At 39.8% G+C, this 18,131-nt stretch overlaps 1 protein-coding gene across 2 annotated transcripts; it reads left to right on the top strand.

Moving 5' to 3' along the window:
- Window positions 1-1,667: 1,667 nt before the first annotated feature.
- LOC122295982 (SWI/SNF complex subunit SWI3C-like) lies at window positions 1,668-17,467 on the top strand. 2 transcript variants are annotated; one of them, XM_043105284.1, is made up of 9 exons: window positions 1,668-1,871; window positions 1,983-2,516; window positions 3,282-3,817; window positions 8,836-9,190; window positions 9,269-9,342; window positions 9,790-9,929; window positions 10,321-10,394; window positions 10,516-10,694; window positions 16,733-17,467. In XM_043105284.1, the coding sequence occupies exons 1-9, from the start codon at window positions 1,844-1,846 to the stop codon at window positions 17,177-17,179; spliced, it is 2,367 nt and encodes a 788-aa protein (XP_042961218.1). In that variant the 5' UTR covers window positions 1,668-1,843; the 3' UTR covers window positions 17,180-17,467. The 2 variants fall into 2 exon arrangements, with proteins under 2 accessions (XP_042961218.1, XP_042961217.1); XM_043105283.1 differs by having other exon boundaries at window positions 1,669-1,871; window positions 10,513-10,694.
- Window positions 17,468-18,131: the final 664 nt, after the last annotated feature.

Genomic DNA, 18,131 nt, shown 5'->3' with positions numbered 1-18,131 from the left:
ATCAAATAGGTACCAATAGCTCTCTCCTTTTGGAACTGCTCTCTCACTCTTAAAAAATAAAAAAAAAACTTCATATCTGATTTTTGCCGGAGGCGGCCTCCTCCTCCTTTTTCCTTTCATTTCTTCATTTCTTAATTTATTTCTCTTTCCTTTTAAGGCCGAAAAAGTCAAATCTATAGTTTTTCGGCAACTCTCAAAAAACGCACGTAGCATAAGAAGACTCTCAGACTACAAATAATTTAAAAGGATAGTGGCGATTTTGTAGAAATCATTGCGCGTTGTTCTTATGCACCACTCACAACTGCGCGATGTTCTCATACGCCACCCATTTCGGTAGCTCTTCTAGCCACATGCGTCAGATCACCGGAATCACCAACACTAGATCTTTTAGATTTGATTTTTGTGACTAAAAAGAGACAAACTTGTTACTTTCACGCACTGTCAAAGTCTACTGGAATTGATCCAAATTGTATAGTAAAAATAAAAGAATCACACAAAAATAATTTCACAAACTGATGTGACTTTATTTAATATATTAGACATGCTTTACAATAAAAAATAACTTTACAATCTAACAAATCGCAAGTTATATCAATTTATAGAATTACTTTTGTGTAATTTCTTTGTGGTTAGAGTATTTTTCAAAATAAAAAAGAGTTCGTCTATTGGACAATTGTGTCTTTAGAGGTTGAGTTATCCCTTTTTTATAAAAGTGATGTTGAGTTTCTGTTTAGCAGAGTGCTGTCTCTTGAATATTTGTCTGTAAGGAGTATCGACAGCAATGAAATCTGTATTAGTCCAGTAGTATACTGGTGGAACTCTAAATAGTTGATGTAGGGATATTCTCACATGTATTTGGTAGATGTAAATTTCTGTTGATGAATGAATGAATGATGATATTTTCTTTAAAAAAAAAAAAACAAAAACTATAAGAGCAAAAATGGGAATTTATTCATTGCCAACATAGAGGGTGCGTGGGTGTGCCGCCGCTGTGGAGAATTATTAATCAACTTTACATGTATCGTAAGCATTCTTATTATGAAGAATTAAGAACCTAATAATTTTGGCACCATTTCACAAAGGAAATAACATCACACACCCATCATTGTTTTTTCTAGGCAAAGGAGCAAAAACGGAAGTTGAGTCTTCAAACAATAAAATTACTTACACTTTATACCTTTGTCTAATTCTAATTTTAATTAAGATAGATGAAAATAAGTCTAATTTAGTTACATAGTTCAGATGTTATGTTTTGTTGAAAGTTGAATAAAATATTGTTATAATATAATTCTTTAATATTAATTTTGTTTTAAAATTTGAAAAAATTGAATTATTTATTATATTTTATGTAAAAATTTAAAAAAATTATAATGATTAGATAAGATGAGACGAGATAATTTATTATTTCGTAACCAAATCAAACCTAAGTGATGCACAATTTTAAAGATAAAATTTAGGAATAAATATAAAATTTACAAAATTTTTATATGTAATTATTTTTACATACTCTTTACGTATTATATTAATATAATTGACTGTTTTATATTTTGTTAAATATAAAATAATTATTTTGATGAATGATATAATTATATAAGTGAAGTATGTAATCAAGATGCAAAATTTTGTGTACACAAAAGGGTAAAATGAGACAAAAGTGTATTTGTCCCAAAATTTTGCGCACACAAATAAGCAGACACAGCTCTCAAAAGGCAGAGGCGCAGTTCAGAGCACGCCCCGCACCCAATTCCCTTTCATCCTTTCCGTCCTTCCATAGCCATTTCACCAATCAACAGACCCCACAAATCTCTCTCTCTCTCTCTCGCTGTGCAAATTCCCTTCAACAATGCCAGCTTCCCCTTCTTTACCATCAGGTCCATCCCCAAACCTAAATTCTCTATTTCTGCTAAATTTGAACACATTTGTATTTTGATTCACTCGGGATTTTATTTTTGTTTCTCTGTTCTGTTTTGTATTTGGTTCAGAAACTAGGACCAGATGGAAGAAGCGAAAGAGAGAGCCCCAAATCAACCGCAGGCAGAAGCACGAGATAGACGAAGACGACGACGAGGATGACCCTCCTCCACACGACGACGACCTCGACCACCAGGATGAGGCCGAAGACCCCCAATCCGGCGCCGTTGTTCCTCCTCCCCACGAGAGTGAGGTCCTCAAAGACGGGGGGGTCCGCGTCTGCGGTTTCCCTCCCGTCGTCAAGCACGCCGTGAACCGGCCCCACTCCTCCGTGCTGGCCATCGTGGCCTCCGAGCGGGCCAATCAGAGCGGAGAGAACGGAAAGGGCCAGCAGCAGCTCCAGACTCCGCTGCCCGTCTTGGAAAATGTCTCCTACGGGCAGCTCCAGGCACTGTCCGCTGTCCCCGCGGATTCCCCGGTGTTCGATCAGGACCGGACGGACGGTGCTGGTTCGGCCTATGTGATCACGCCTCCGCAGATCATGGAAGGGCGGGGTGTTGTCAAGCGGTTTGGGCCTAGGGTTCATGTGCTTCCAATGCATTCAGGTTTGATTTTACCTATTCGTAAACAATCACATACTTACATGTTAAATGTATGGGGTGTGGCCGGGTTTTGAGCTAGTTGTGCAACACTGCCTACTCCAATACTCTGGTAAGTGAATTTCTTTACATGCTGAGACTTTTGCTGGACCGGGGGAGAGGGAGTGAGTAGCTTTGAATTCTATAAATAGCCCAGTTTCGGATTTTTAGTTTCTTTTGCCAAACGAAGTTGAGCTAAACGAACTTTTCAACTACTCCCGAACCTCTTTAAGAAACCTTTGACTTTTTTCAGATCATATGTGATCCACTAAGAAAGAACTGGTTCATCTGCGTAACTCTGTTTCTAGTGCAAGCTTATGTTCCTTTTAGTGTTTTCAGCCATTCCTTGGGGTCAATTCTCCTAGGCTCTATTCTAACCGCTTAAGAGCTTATAAAGTTATTCTTGGGATATTCTGGATCTTTAATACTAGGCTTGGTGTCATTATCAGCTACTGATTTACCATCATGGAAGACCAACGAAGTACATTTTGTTTGTTTGTTTTTTTCTTTCTGGGACTCTTTCCTTATCCCCTCCTTTTGGGGGCTTGGAGGCGTTTCAAAGCATTGATATTATTTTATGCAAATCTCTCTCTCTCTCTCTCTCTCTCTCTCTCTCTCTCTCTCTCTCTATGCATGTGCGTGTGGGTGCATTGTATATGGATGTATATGTGTGGGCTCAGTTTCCCATGTAGTAATGTTGTCTTGTTCTTGTTGGGATTCTGCTGTATACAGATTGGTTTTCACCAGCTACAGTGCATCGGCTGGAAAGGCAAGTGGTGCCACATTTTTTTTCTGGGAAATCACCGGACCATACACCAGAGAAATACATGGAATGTAGGAATTACATTGTTGCCAAATACATGGGGAATCCGGAGAAGAGGATTGTAGTCTCTGATTGCCAAGGGTTGGTAGTTGGCATTGATAATGAAGATTTGACTCGAATTGTTCGGTTTCTTGATCACTGGGGAATTATCAATTACTGTGCGGAGTCACCAAGTCGTGAGCCTTGCAGCGGTGGTTTCTACTTGAGGGAGGATTCAAATGGTGATATCCATGTGCCATCAGCTGCTCTAAAGTCTATTGATAGTTTAATCAAATTTGACAGGCCCAAATGTCGGCTTAAAGCAGCTGATGTTTATTTGTCATTGTCATCTCACAATGCTGATGCCTCTGATTTGGACAACAGAATCCGAGAGCATCTGTCTGAAAATCACTGCAATCATTGTTCTCGGTCTCTTACCACTGTGTACTATCAGTCACAGAAGGAGGTAGAATACATTTTCCTGCCATTGCCTTTTTGTTTGTTTACCATTATCATTCTATCATTATTTGTTTTTTCGTTCATGTCTTTTGTTAAATAGGATCTCTCTCCAAAAGAATAACAGTAAGTGCTGAACGTTAACTGAATTACAGCATGTGATCCCATATTTTACCGCCACGTGTAAACTTAAAGAAGGAAATTAATATTTCTGTCTAATATATACACACATATATATAGCTTTTGATAAGTAATGTTTTGTCTAATTTTAATGCAAGCCAAGGACCATCTGTTTATATAAATCTCAATCAAAAGGTGGTCTATTCATATGATGATAAATTAAAATCCTATATGAAGATTGTCGTGCACCTTTTTAGCTCCAATTTGGTTTTTCTACTCCCAATCAGTTCTTGGAAGGATGTGTGTAAGATGGGAGAGGTACCGGAGGTAGTTGAAATGAATTCCTTAGCTATGGTGACTAAAGAGGTCACGGCAGATCAAGAGTTAATAGAGGGAGAGGGAAATTTGGTTTTGTTTGAGCCGTGTGACAGTGTCTTAGAGGGGGAGGAAGATGTTGAGGCAGACCCAACCCCTATCAGTGTGGTAACCCCTACTAGATCTTCAGATTGGATTTTGAAAAAAATAGAGGACCTTCAGAACTGTCTGGGAATCTCTTGCGCGGGTTATGAAGAACAGTTTAAAGCCCTGATTATAGCCATTGAGGCAGGCCAGAATGGGGCTGGGACTAAAAGAGAGAGAGAGTTGAGGAGATTGACCTGGTCCATTGACTATGATGGTAAGGAGGGGAGCGCAAGCCGTGGTAGAAACAAAGGGAGGGTCGGATCAGTTGTTAAATGAAGCCCAAAATAATTAGCTGGAATGTTAGGGGTCTTAACGAGATTAATAAACGTCTCCGGGTAAGATCTTTATTAAGGCAATGGAAGGGGGATATTATTTGTCTTCAGGAAACTAAGTTGAAGCATATTGATAGAAATATTATTAGAAGTTTGTCCAGCTGTATGTATGTAGGCTGGATTTACTTACCGTCAAACGGGGCTTCCGGGGGGATCCTGGTTATATGGGACAAGAGGGTGGTGGAGAGCATAGATGAGTTCGTGGGAGAACACTCGGTGGGATGTCTCTTTAAAAATACAAATGATGGTTTTTTGTGGGCCTTTGCTGGGGTTTATGGTCCTAATATAGATAGTGAGAGGCGGCTACTTTGGGAGGAGTTAGCTGGGTTATGCTCATGGTGGGAAGCTCCATGGTGTATCGGAGGGGATTTTAATGTGACAAGATTCTCTAGCGAGAGAGCAGGAGGGGGTCGTCAAAATCAAGCCATGGTGGATTTTTCAGACTTCATCTCCGAGATGGGACTTATGGATATACCGTTAATGGGTGGGGAATTTACTTGGTCCAACAACCATGTGTGGTCAAGGTTGGACAGATTTATTATTTCCCCGTCGTGGGAATCACATTATCCCGGCTTAAGTCAGAAAAGATTCCCGAGACTATGTTCGGATCATTTTCCCATAATGCTAGATGGTGGTGGTATACAAAGGGGGAGAAGGCCTTTCAAGTTTGAAAATATGTGGCTAAAAGTGGAGGGGTTTGTGGACGTGATTAGGCAATGGTGGAGTTCATACTCCTTCAAAGGTAATCCGAGTAAGGTGTTGGCGGATAAGCTGAAAGCATTGAAGAAGGACTTGAAGATATGGAATGAACAGGTTTTTGGTGATGTAACCGCTCAGAAAAAGAATTTGTTTTTAGAGTTACAAACCTTGGAGGGAGTAGGGGAGGAGAATAACCGTAAAGTCCAAGTCAGTGCTGAATTAGAAAGATTGATTCTAATGGAGGAAATATCGTGGAGGCAAAAGTCAAGGGCTTTGTGGCTAAGAGAGGGGGATAAGTGTACACAATTTTTTCACAGGATGGCTAATGCGCATAGGAGATTCAATGCCGTTGAGTCCATGAACATTAATGGTGAAAATTTTTCAGATCAAGAGGTGATAAAGGAACATGTGGTTAGTCATTTTCAACATTTGCTAGCGGAACCGCACGATTGGCGGCCGACCCTAGATGGATTAGCTTTTGAGACCATAGACCAAACTAGCAGAGATTGGTTGGAGAGACCGTTTGAAGAGGAAGAAGTACACCAAGTTATTAAGAAAATGAATAAGGATAAAGCACCGGGGCCTGATGGTTTTACTTTGGCTTTTTTCCAATCTTGTTGGGAGGTGGTGAGAGAAGAGGTAATGCTGGTTTTTCAGGAATTCTTTACGCATGGAAAATTTGAAAAAAGCTTAAACGCTACTTTTATTGCCTTAGTCCCTAAGAAGGCGGGGGCTATGGAGGTTTCGGACTTCAGACCAATAAGTCTTGTGGGCAGCGTGTACAAGATACTTGCAAAGGTTCTTGCCAATAGGTTGAGTACGGTAATGGAAAAGATCATTTCTAAATCTCAAAATGCCTTTGTGAAGGGGAGGCAAATTTTAGACTCGGTTCTTATAGCAAATGAGTGTTTGGACAGCAGAATCAAGTCCGGAATCCCAGGTATTTTGTGTAAACTTGATATGGAGAAGGCGTACGACCACGTGAATTGGGATTTTTTGGTGTATATGTTGGTTAGAAGTGGGTTTGGGGCAAGATGGAGGCAGTGGATAAGACACTGTGTATCAACGGCGCGTTTCTCGGTCTTGGTTAACGGGGATCCAGTGGGATTCTTTCATAGCTCGCGGGGGTTACGGCAAGGAGATCCATTATCCCCTCTCTTATTTGTTCTGATTATGGAGGCACTAAGCAGAATGGTGTCAGCGGCGGTAGGGGGTGGATTTTTCTCAGGTTTTAATGTGGGGGGCAATCATGGTTCCATCATTATTTCTCATCTCTTGTTTGCAGATGATACCTTATTATTTTGTGAGGCAACGGCAGGTCATATAGAATCCCTGAAGGCTATTTTGCTATGCTTTGAAGCCGTGTCCGGGTTGAAGATCAATCTTGCTAAAACGGAGATGGTTGCAGTGGGAGAAGTAAATAATATCAGGGGGCTAGCTAACATCTTGGGTTGTGTGGTCTCTTCCTTGCCTTTGAAATATCTGGGCCTTCCGCTGGGGGCTTCTTTCAAAGCAAAATCTATTTGGGAAGGGGTGCTGGAAAAATTCGAACGTAGACTGGCTGGGTGGAAAAAGGTATACTTATCAAAAGGGGGACGAATAACCTTGATTAAAAGTACGCTATCTAACCTTCCTACATACTTTTTATCCTTATTCCCACTCCCTGCTAGCATTGCACAGAGATTGGAGAAACTTCAGAGAGATTTCCTATGGGGTGGGATAGGAGAAGAGTTCAAGTATCATTTGGTGGGATGGGATAAGATTTGTACTCCGTTGAGAGATGGTGGGTTGGGGATTAGGGATGTAAGGGCCTTTAATATGGCATTGTTGGGTAAATGGCTGTGGCGGTATAATTGTGAGAGGGAAGCTTTATGGAAAGGAGTGATTGACATAAAGTATGGTAGTGAATGTGGGGGTTGGTGTTCTAAAGAGGGAAGGGGGACTTATGGTGTGGGGCTTTGGAAGTATATAAGGAAGGGGTGGGAGTCCTTTTCTTGCAATACCCGGTTATGTTTAGGGGATGGTAGTAGGATCAGTTTTTGGATGGATAGGTGGGTGGGTGATCTGGTTCTAAAGGATGCCTATCCCACAATCTTTGCTATTGCACGGGAGAAAGCAGCTGTGGTGGCTGATTTGAGGGTGATCTTTCAAGACACACAGGAGTGGAATATTAGTCTTACCAGGGATGCAAATGATTGGGAAGTAAATGACTTGCTGGAGTTTATGAATTTACTGTACAGCTTGCCCATTGCTGCCACAACTGAAGATGTGATGGTTTGGAGGCCGAATAGAAAGGGGAAATTCTCGGTACGTTCCTTCTATGAAGTCAATACCATGCAACAAAGGCCTAAGTTTCCGTGGAAGAATATTTGGAGAAGCAAAGCACCAACTAAGGCTGCATTTTTTGTATGGACAGCAGCACTAGGGAAGATCTTGACCACTGACAATCTTAGAAGACGTGGCCTTATTATTGTGGACTGGTGCTGTTTGTGTAGAAACAATGGAGAGACAGTGGACCACATACTCCTACACTGTAAGTTCGCAAGTGAGATATGGAACTACTTCTTCAACAGAATGGGAATAGCATGGGTAATGCCAGGTCGGGTGGTGGAGCTTTTAGCAAGCTGGCAAGGAATCTCCGGGACTCCGCAAATTGCATCTTTGTGGAGGATGGCTCCAATTTGTATTTTTTGGTGTATTTGGAATGAAAGAAATGAGAGACTTTTCGAGGATCATGAACGTTCCTCGGAAGAGTTTCGGAGTTTCTTATGGAAGACTTTATTTCTGTGGGCCATGGCTTTAGACTTTAATGGCCTAAGCTTCCATGATTTTCTTGCTTCTGTCTCTAGTTCCTAAATAGGTGTATGCTCATGTATACCTCCAGTGTACCTGGGCTATGCCCATCTTTATCTTAATAAAGCTCTCTATTACCTATAAAAAAAAACAAATTAATATTTGTAGTCATTATCTGGAAAGTAATTGTGCGTAAAAGTAATGCCCAGGAGCATGCTCAAAGAAATTGAAAAGTAATTCTTTTTTATATTTTGTTAGTGAGAGAGCATCATTGTCCACATCTTACTCTGATTTGTTTGATAAGCTAATTGAAAATATCCCATGTGAAACCAGGCATGCATCAATCCAATGGCTCGAGGCTTGATAAATGGGTTAAAAATTTTGAAAAACTAGCTGCATGCTTAACAAGTCCATAAAATGGTGCAGATTTTTTAACAAGCCTGGGCCATATACCAAACAAGACATCTGCTTGATATGGAGCAGATAAGCAGCTTAGCCTTTTCTAATCACCCTGCTCGATGACTTTGAGAACCTGGTTACATGTGAATGTTGATATAAATTATTATTTTTTATCTGATTATTTGATTCAACTAGAATGGCTGATTAGCATCTCATGTGATAGATTGATACACAACTATGCTCTGATTGCTTTCAAGAGGGGAGGTTTGTTACTGGACATTCCAGCATAGACTTTATAAGGGTGGATTCAACAAATGATTATGCTGACCCAGATGGGGAAAGCTGGACCGATCAGGAAACCTTACTTCTACTTGAGGCGATGGAGATCTACAATGAGAATTGGAATGAAATTGCTGAACATGTTGGTACCAAATCAAAGGCACAATGCATTCTTCACTTTCTCCGTCTACCAATGGAGAATGGCCTACTGGAAAATATTGAAGTTCCCAGCATGTCATCCAACTCATTAAATGGAGATGCTGGAAGATCCCATTCAAATTATAATGGGGATTCAGCAGGTGGCGTTATTTACTAAAAACATCCACCGTTTAAGTAACGATATTTGTTATGATATTGTGTTTATTTTGCGTTTGTAGGATCTTGTCATCAAGATACGGACTCTGAAAGCAGACTTCCTTTTGCAAATTCTGGGAATCCAGTTATGGCCCTGGTAAGTGACTATTTTATCTTTTATGGCCATAAGGCCCACGATGTTTGTTTTTCAGTTAATGCTTATGTTTTATAATTCTTTTCCCAACTCCAACGCTGTAAATTCATTTTTTCGTTGTTCTTTTCTAATTTATTTTCGTTAAAGACGAAACAAGAATCTTAATACAAGAAAGGATATGTACAAAGATGGAGAGAAGATGTTCCTACATGAAGAGAAAGCACAAGTGAAACAAAGGGAAACAGTGCGAAATGAGAATGAATGTAGTTAAGACTGTTAATGGCTGCTTTGAATGATATTGAAGAAAATAAGCTTTGGCTCTTAAGAATTTTTCTCAAATTCAGTGAGACTAATGAGAGAGATAATATCATAATTCATGTCAAAGATGGGCGATTTTCATACCTTGCTTACTTGTGTTCTTACAGATCTAACCATTGGAAAATTTTCTAGGTTGCCTTTTTGGCCTCTGCTGTTGGACCAAGAGTTGCTGCTGCATGTGCCCATGCATCCTTGGCTGCATTGTCCGAGGACGATGGCTTATCTGTTTCTGGAAGAATTTCACCGGTGGAAGGAACTGGACATGGTAATAGGTAGTGTATTTCCTTCTGATACTTTACAACACAGCATTGGTATTTTCCTTTCCTTGTTCTACTACCATTATTTTAAATTGGGTTATCTTCTTCAGCTTTTTGCTCATGCAATTATCAGAGGGTAAGATTTTGCAGTCTTTTGTCATAGCTTTAGAAATTGTTGAGTATCATTGCTAAAAATCCTAATATATGCTTGATGAAGGGAGGTTCGTATAGTGCTATTTTGTGTGTGCATTGTGGATTCTATTCTCCTGGTGAACAATTTTATGGAGGAAGGGTTTTTTTATTATGACTTACAGGAAACCCTCTTAAGGCTTTTATTGCTTATGTATCAACATTAGCTTATGCATTCTGTACACAGAATAAAAAAGTTTCTTTTACACCTATGAAGGATGAATTCCGAGAGTACACATGGCAGAGAAGGTGGTCGTCTTGGAGAAACTGCAAATTCATTCCAGCACAAAGGTAAGAATAATATATTTTTCCTGTTTCCAGTACTTCCTTTTCTGTCTCCTTTTTTTTATTTTTCCAAAAAATGATTAACTTGAGTATGTACTAAACTTTCATGTGGAATAAACTCCAGAAGAGAACTCAGGAGTACCTGGTTCAAGGAATCATAATGAGGGGCAGGTTTCATTATCTTCAGAGAAAGTTAAAGTTGCTGCAAAAGCTGGCCTTGCTGCTGCAGCAACTAAAGCAAAACTGTTTGCAGATCATGAAGAAAGGGAAATTCAGAGGTTATCTGCGAATATTATTAACCATCAGGTATAAACATTTCCAACTCTTGTAGATTTTTAAACTTTTGCCTCTTCCCTCTTTCTCTGTGTTTTCTCCCTTTCTATTCCATTTTATTCTTTTTCTGTTAATATGTTACCTGTGGTTATTAGTTGTTTACTGTTAGTGTTTACTGATAAATAAATCTTTGGTCACCTTCCTTCCCCTCTCAATGATGTGTGCTGCGCTGCCTCCTGCATACTCAATCTCAAACACCTTAGTTTCTATAAGAACTATCTTTCTATACCCCATCCTCTACACATATGTCCTAAAAAACTATGTAAAATCAACCTACTGCTAGATCTCCATGGAAGTAAGAAACTCAGAAATTCTCAGTAAACAAACTAATAGTAAACACGGAGGCAAAGGAGAGGGGATGCAAGTTAGTGTGGGATTTCATGCGAGGGTTTTGAGGACCAGCTCATTGCCCCCTTCGCAGCTATAGAAGCTGGAAAGAACAGTTTGGGATCACCTAGGGAGCTCACTTCTGCTAAGAAGTGAGCAAGAGAACTCTAAAGGCTTGATTGGACAGTAAATGATGGAACAAGTGGAAAGAGCTCTAACCGGGGAAGAGCAAGGGGAAGGGCAAAGGATGTGGATTTATGAAACCAAAGATTATTTCTTGGAACATAAGGGGGCTGAATGATAAGGATAAACGCCTTATAGTTCAAAATGTACATGACTTTCTAATGACTACTATAGCCACCTAGATAGGTCTTATCTCTTGTATACCATCTTGTGTACTTGGGCTATGCCTATTATTATTAATAAGACTGTGTTTACTTATAAAAAAAAAAGGATAAATGCCTTATAGTTAGAAATCAGCTTCGTATATGGAAGGTCGATATTGTATGTTTGTAAGAAACAAAATTGGCGGTTATTTCCCTTCGTATCATTAGAAGTTTGTGGAGTTGTAGTCAGGTGGGTTGGCATTATTTACCATCCATTGGAGCTTCTGGGGGAATTTTAGTAATGTGGGACAGGAGAGTGGTGGAGAAAATGGAAGATTTTTTGGGAGATTATATAGCGGTATGTTCGTTTAAGAACGTCATTGATGGGTATCAATGGGCTTTTGCCGGAGTTTACGAGCCTAATCTTGATTGGTCCAGAAGTTTACTATGGGATGAGTTGGTTGGTATTGGCAGCATCTGGGACCTGCCTTGGTGTATCGGAGGTGACTTCAATGTCACTCGTTTTTCGAGGGAGAGATCGGGTGGTTTGGGCTTCAACCCATATTTGGTAGATTTCTCTAATTTCATCTCTGAACAAAATTTACAGGATATTCCTCTTGCAGGTGGCTCTTTCACTTGGTCTAGCAACCGAGATCGTCCATCTTGGTAAAGGCTAGACAAATTTCTAATCTCACTGAATTGGGAGGTTCATTATCTGAACCTCATTCAGAAGAGATTACCCAGGTTATGTTCGGACCACTTTCCCATCCTTTTGAATTGCGGAGGCATTCGAAGGGGTCCAAGGTATTTCAAATTTGAGAACATGGCTGAAGAGCGATGGTTTTGTGGACAGAATACGACAATGGTGGTCATCTTACCATTTTCAAGGCAGTTCTAGTTATATTCTAGCTTGTAAATTAAAGTCTTTGAAAAAATATTTGAATGAGTGGAATACGCAAGAGTTTGGTAATGTTGTAAGCCAAAAAGTTGTCCTCTTGGAGGAGCTTAAGGGTTTGGAGGGGGTGGAAGAGGAGAGGGTACTATCTAAAACTAAGCGGGCTTGTAAAATTCAAGTGATTGCAGATGTTGAACGGATCTTTCTTTTGGAAGGAATATCTTGGTGACAAAAATCACAAGCTTTATGGTTGAAGAAAGGGGATGGGAGCACTAAGTTTTTCCACCATGTGGCCAACTCGCATAGGCGGAACAATGCTATAGAAACTTTGATGATAGATGGGGCGACCTCATCCAACCAAACCAAAATCTCGGACCACATTGTCAATTACTATGATAAGTTGTTTTCGGAATAGTTTTTGTGGAGGCTGAAACTTGATGGGCTGGTTTTTTATGTTCTTGATCTGCAAGCTTTGGAACAACTTGAAAGACCGTTTGAGGAGGTAGATGTCAGATTGGTAGTTAAAGGTATGGTGGGTGACAAAGCTCCAAGCCCTTATGGCTTTTCCATGGCCCTTTTCAGACTTGTTGGGATGTACTTAAAAGTAGATATCATGGGGGTTTTCCATGAATTTCATGAAACTGGACGATTCGAGAAAAGTCTCAATGCAACCTTTTTAGCACTCTTTCCTAAAAAGCCTGGAGCAATAGAGGTTAAATATTTTCGTCCCATTAGCCTGGTGAATGGGTTATACAAAATCTTATCCAAAGTATTGGTGAGCAAGTTGAGCAAGGTGATGATGGCAAGCTTGATTTCGAAGACTCAAAATGCCTTTGTTCAAGGTAGGCAAATCCTTGATTCGGATATTATTGCCAATGAATGTCTAGATAGTCGGATTAAGTCAGGAGAGCCGGGACTTCTATGCAAGTTGGATATGGAGAGAGCTTATGATCACGTCAATTGGGGATTCTTGTTGTATATACTTGAGAGATGTGGCTTTGGTACAAAATGGCGTACTTGGATCCATCACTGTATCTCTACAGTTCGTTTTTCTGTACTGGTGAATGGCACGTCAAAAGGCTTTTTCAAAAGCTACCGTTGTTTACGACAAGGGGATCCCCTTTCTCCACTTTTCTTTGTTTTTGTGATGGAAGCCTTTAGTAAGATGATTTTAGGGGCAGTGGCGGGTGGATTCCTATCAGGATTCTTCGTGGGTGAGGTAGCCTCAGGTTTGCTCAACATCTCTCATTTATTGTTTGCTGATGATACTCTCATTTTTTGCGAGGCCATACATGAGCAGATTCGAGCTTTGAAGGCTCTCTTATTATGCTTCTAGGCTGTGTCAGAATTGAAGGTGAACTTGGCCAAATTTGACGTAGTGCCAGTGGGGCTTATACCTGATGTGGAGAGTTTGGCGTCCATCTTAGACTGTAAGATATTTCAACTATCCATGAAGTATCTTGGCCTTCCGTTGGGTGCAACTTTTAAATGAAAATCCATTTGGGATGAGGTGTTAGAAAAAATGGAGAGGAAATTAGTCGGTTGGAAGCGGATGTACTTATCCAAAGGGGCCGAGTGATTCTCATCAAGAGCACTCTTTCTAATTTACCAACATACTTCCTCTCATTATTCCCGCTCCCCGCCAAGGTGGCTCATTGCATGGAGAAACTTCAACGTGATTTCCTATTGGGAGGGTCAAAGGACAAGTTTAAATTCCACTTGTTGAAATGGGCCACAATTTGTTCTCCCATTAAAGGAGGCTTGGGAATCTGGAATCTGAAATCTTTCAATAATGTTTTGTTGGGCAAATGGTTATGGAGATATCATCATGAACGGGAGGCCTTGTGGCGAACTGTTATTGCTTTGAAGCACGGAGAATCATGGGGAGGTTGGTGTTCCAATGAGGTGTGTGGGCCTTATGGATTTGGGCTTTGGAAAAATATTAGAAGAGGTTGGGACACATATGCCGCACATACTTGCTTCAAAGTTGGAAATGGAGTAAAGGTAAAATTTTGGCAAGATTTATGGTGTGGTGATCGGGCACTCAAGGACGTTTTTCCTCAAGTCTATGGCTTAGCTAGAATAAAAGAGGCATCAATTGCGGATCTAGTTATCATCTCCAATGGCATTCCTCAATGGAACATTTCCTTCCTTAGAGATGCGCAAGACTGGGAAATGGATGAATTTTCGGTGTTTTTTAACTAGGTGTACTCCACTCGGGTGTCTGGGGTAGGTGAAGACAAGATTCATTGGCGCCCTTCTAAGAAGGGAGTCTTCACAGCCCGTTCTTTCTATCATTCTTTGACCATGCAGAACTCAGATTTTTTCCCATGGAAGAGCATATGGAGGACAAAGGCACCTCCAAAGGCAGCCTCTTTGGGGAAGATTCTGACTATAGACAACTTGAGGAAATGTGGCATCATAGTTATGGATTGGTGTTATATGTGCAAGAAGAGTGGCGAGTCCACTGACCATCTATTACTACATTGTGAGGTTGCTATGACCTTGTGGAATGAAGTTTTTGCTCGATTGGGTTTAGCTTGGGTGATGCCGGAAAGGGTATGTGACTTTCTAGCCTCTTGGAAAGGTATTCGGGGCAACTCTCAAATTGCATCCATATGGAAGATGATACCTATATGTCTATGGTGGTGCATTTGGAGGGAGCGGAATGTAAGAAGCTTTGAAGATCAAGAGCGATTGATGGAAGAGTTTAGAAATTTGTTTTTCATTACCTTGCTTCATTGGTTGATTGTAATTGATTTCCATGGCACATCTTTTCATGAATTCCTTGTATCCCTAAATTAGCACGCTTAGGCGTTGCTCTTGTATATGTCCCGTATGCTTGGGCATTTGCCTCCTTTTGATCGATATAATTTCTTTTACCAATAAAAAACTAAAAGTTGCTGGAGTTGAATCTCTTGGTATAAATTGGAACCAAGCCTAGAGGGGAAGCACTTGAAATGTATTTGGCTCTGTTGGTTGCTTGCTGGTTTTCTAAAACTTTTGAATCTTTTATTTCTTGGCTTAAAAACGAATGTTGTAAACCAGAGTGGCCATTTAATTTATTGGTTTGTAGGCGACCATTCACATCATTAATTTTTTTTTTTAAAGTAAAAGATAAATATTATTGATCAGAATAAAATAGGCATGACCCGTGTACACATGAAGTATACATAAGGTACCTAAGTACATTCTATGAGTGAGGAATTAAAGACAAGAAATCATGGACATTGTTCCCATTTAGTACAATAGCGGAAAACCAAGCAGTAAAGTGTGAAGAAAAAAGTTCTTTAGCTCTGCCATAGTGTGCTTCTTGTCTTCAAAGCGACGTGCATTTCTTTTCGACCAAACACACCACATGATACATAGTGGGATTATCTTCCACACTGCTGCCACTTGCTGGCAGCCTTGTATCTTCCTCCCAACATCCCAACAAATCCACCACCCTCAAAGGCATAACCCAAGCAACGCTGACCCTTTGGAAAATCTCATCCCATATCTCCCTTGTAACCTCACAATGTAGTAGAAGGTGATCCACAGATTCTCCATTCTTTTTGCACATATAACACCAATCCATCACTACACAACCCGTTATTCGTGGTCAAGATCTTCCCAAGTGCAGTGTTCCATACAAAGAATGCTACTTTTGAGGGCACACGAGACTGCCAAATATTCTTCCAAGGGAACAGAGGATGGTTTTGTGTGGTCAAAATTTTGTAGTACGCCTTTAAAGTAAATTTCTTATGATTATTAGACCTCCACTTCACACGATCATACTGTGCCATAGGAGTCCCCATGGAGTATCGGAGGCTGAGAAAATCTGATACAGAAGATAATTCCCAATCATGAAAGTCCTGTTGAAAAGAACATCCCACTGAAGAGTTCCATGATGGAGAAACCGCATATCTGCCACTAAAGCCTCCCTATTAGCAGCAATACGATAAAGATTCGGAAATTCACATCATTAATTAATTGCTTGAAGTTTTGAGTCAAGCTGTATTTATTGGTCATTTTATATGTCGTGTAACTACAATTCACCAAATAAGCCCAATATGTTTCTAATGCCATAATGTTATCACTTTCGTCAACTTGTTTAAAAGGGAACATTACTATCATCTGCCTGCATTCATTCATTACCTTTAGTGTTATCTTCTTGTTGAATGTTTAACTTCTATATATGGTGCCATGCAAGACATAATTATCTAACGTGCAAAATCATGCTGCTCTAGAAATGTTGGATATTTTCTGAGAATCAAAATTGGCACACCAATAAATCACCCTTTTATTTATGTTGTCACTTCCGTATATAGTTTATCATTGTAGTATCTTTTACCAATGCTTTTATATGCTGTAGACATTTACTGAAATTGAAATGTACAAATTATATTTATTAAGTATGAACCCCTCCTTGAAAGAAAATTAAAATTTCTTTTTCCATTTTTCTTTTACAAAATTTCTGACAGTTGAAAAGATTAGAGCTGAAGTTGAAGCAATTTGCTGAAGTGGAAACATTTTTGATGAAAGAATGTGAACAAGCGGAGAGGACAAGACAGAGATATGCTGCTGAGCGGAATCGCATGATATCAACTCGGTTTGGACCTGCTGGCGTTGCGTCACCCAGTCTACCTGGTCCGTCTATGGTGAACAATAACACCAACAATAGGCAACAAATAATGTCAGCTTCACCTTCACAGCCAAGCATTCCAGGATATGGCAACAACCAACCAGTCCATCCCCACATGCCATTTATGCCACGGCAGCAAATGTTTGGGTTGGGGCCAAGGCTGCCCATAGCAGCAATACAGCAGCCCTCGTCTACCTCAAATTTTAGTGGCTCTGGGAATGCACAGCCTACTCTCAATCATCCAATGCTACGACCAGTATCTGGTACTAACTCCGGTTTAGGTTGAAAAGGATAACTTGATGAATTCCAAATTTTATGATTCTAATTCCTTTCAGTGATTCATTTCTGCATTGTGAGCGAAAAGGAGGGATAAGAATTATATAAACTAGCCATCAAATTTTTATCTGCCTCTACATTTTCAGGGTTGTGATCTACATAGAAGTTATAAGTGGCAGTTCATGTAGGGCCTGTAATTGTAAACAGTGAAGAAAAATAGAAATTAGATTTTTCCAAGTGAATTGTACTATGAAACTAGTGTTAATTATATATTCCACTTCTGTTTCTCTTCCATGAATTTACTTCCAATTTTTCCAAGTGATATGAAGATTACATTCTTAAATTAGAAAGCTTTAAATTGCTAGAAATTTCATCCTATTTGCAATCTCATGTATTGTGGTAGAGTCATCAATCACAAAATCGATGCGCGCATTCAATTGCGCAATGGGTATATTCCAACAATAAGTTTGGAAAAATCCCTCTGATAGAAATATCACCTTGTTTATTAGATCTCCCCCCCCCCCCCCCCCCCCCGCCCCCCGCCGGGGCGCTATGTCTACTCTCTTGTAGTAATGATTATTTTAATGAAGTCACTTTAGGAGGATTTTTTTTTTTTTTTTTTTGCATGGAAATGTGTCATGAGTTCACGACACACTGGATTGTTAATTTTGAGGCCGTCCTCTTTACAGAGAAAATTACCACCACCTTTTTTATTTTGACAGGTAAACGATTAAAATATTATTAATAAGAATAGACATAGTCCAAGTACACGGGTATACAAGAGAAAACATTGTTATCTATGATTAAAATTACCACCTTCTGCCATCTATGATTGTTGAAAAAACTCTAGATAGTAAACTACAAGTATTGTGATGCATTTAGCAAGTTTTTATGTTGCAATGGTGCATTGGTCTTTATTGAACTGGAGCATCGAAGATCTTCACTCTTTATCTTTATAGAAC

This window comes from Carya illinoinensis, chromosome 15 (assembly GCF_018687715.1).
Source record: "Carya illinoinensis cultivar Pawnee chromosome 15, C.illinoinensisPawnee_v1, whole genome shotgun sequence".
NCBI classification, from domain to species: Eukaryota; Viridiplantae; Streptophyta; class Magnoliopsida; order Fagales; family Juglandaceae; genus Carya; species Carya illinoinensis.
Note: the sequence above shows the minus strand (reverse complement) of the source record. Positions and strands in the feature narration are given on the sequence as shown.

Bases quoted from the DNA above. Each gene is read 5' to 3' on its own strand.
- LOC122295982 (XM_043105283.1), top strand. From the start codon at position 1,844: ATGCCAGCTTCCCCTTCTTTACCATCAG. The intron at 1,872-1,982 runs GTCCATCCCCAA...TATTTGGTTCAG, and splicing joins TTCCCCTTCTTTACCATCAG to AAACTAGGACCAGATGGAAG. The intron at 10,695-16,732 runs GTATAAACATTT...AATTTCTGACAG, and splicing joins CGAATATTATTAACCATCAG to TTGAAAAGATTAGAGCTGAA.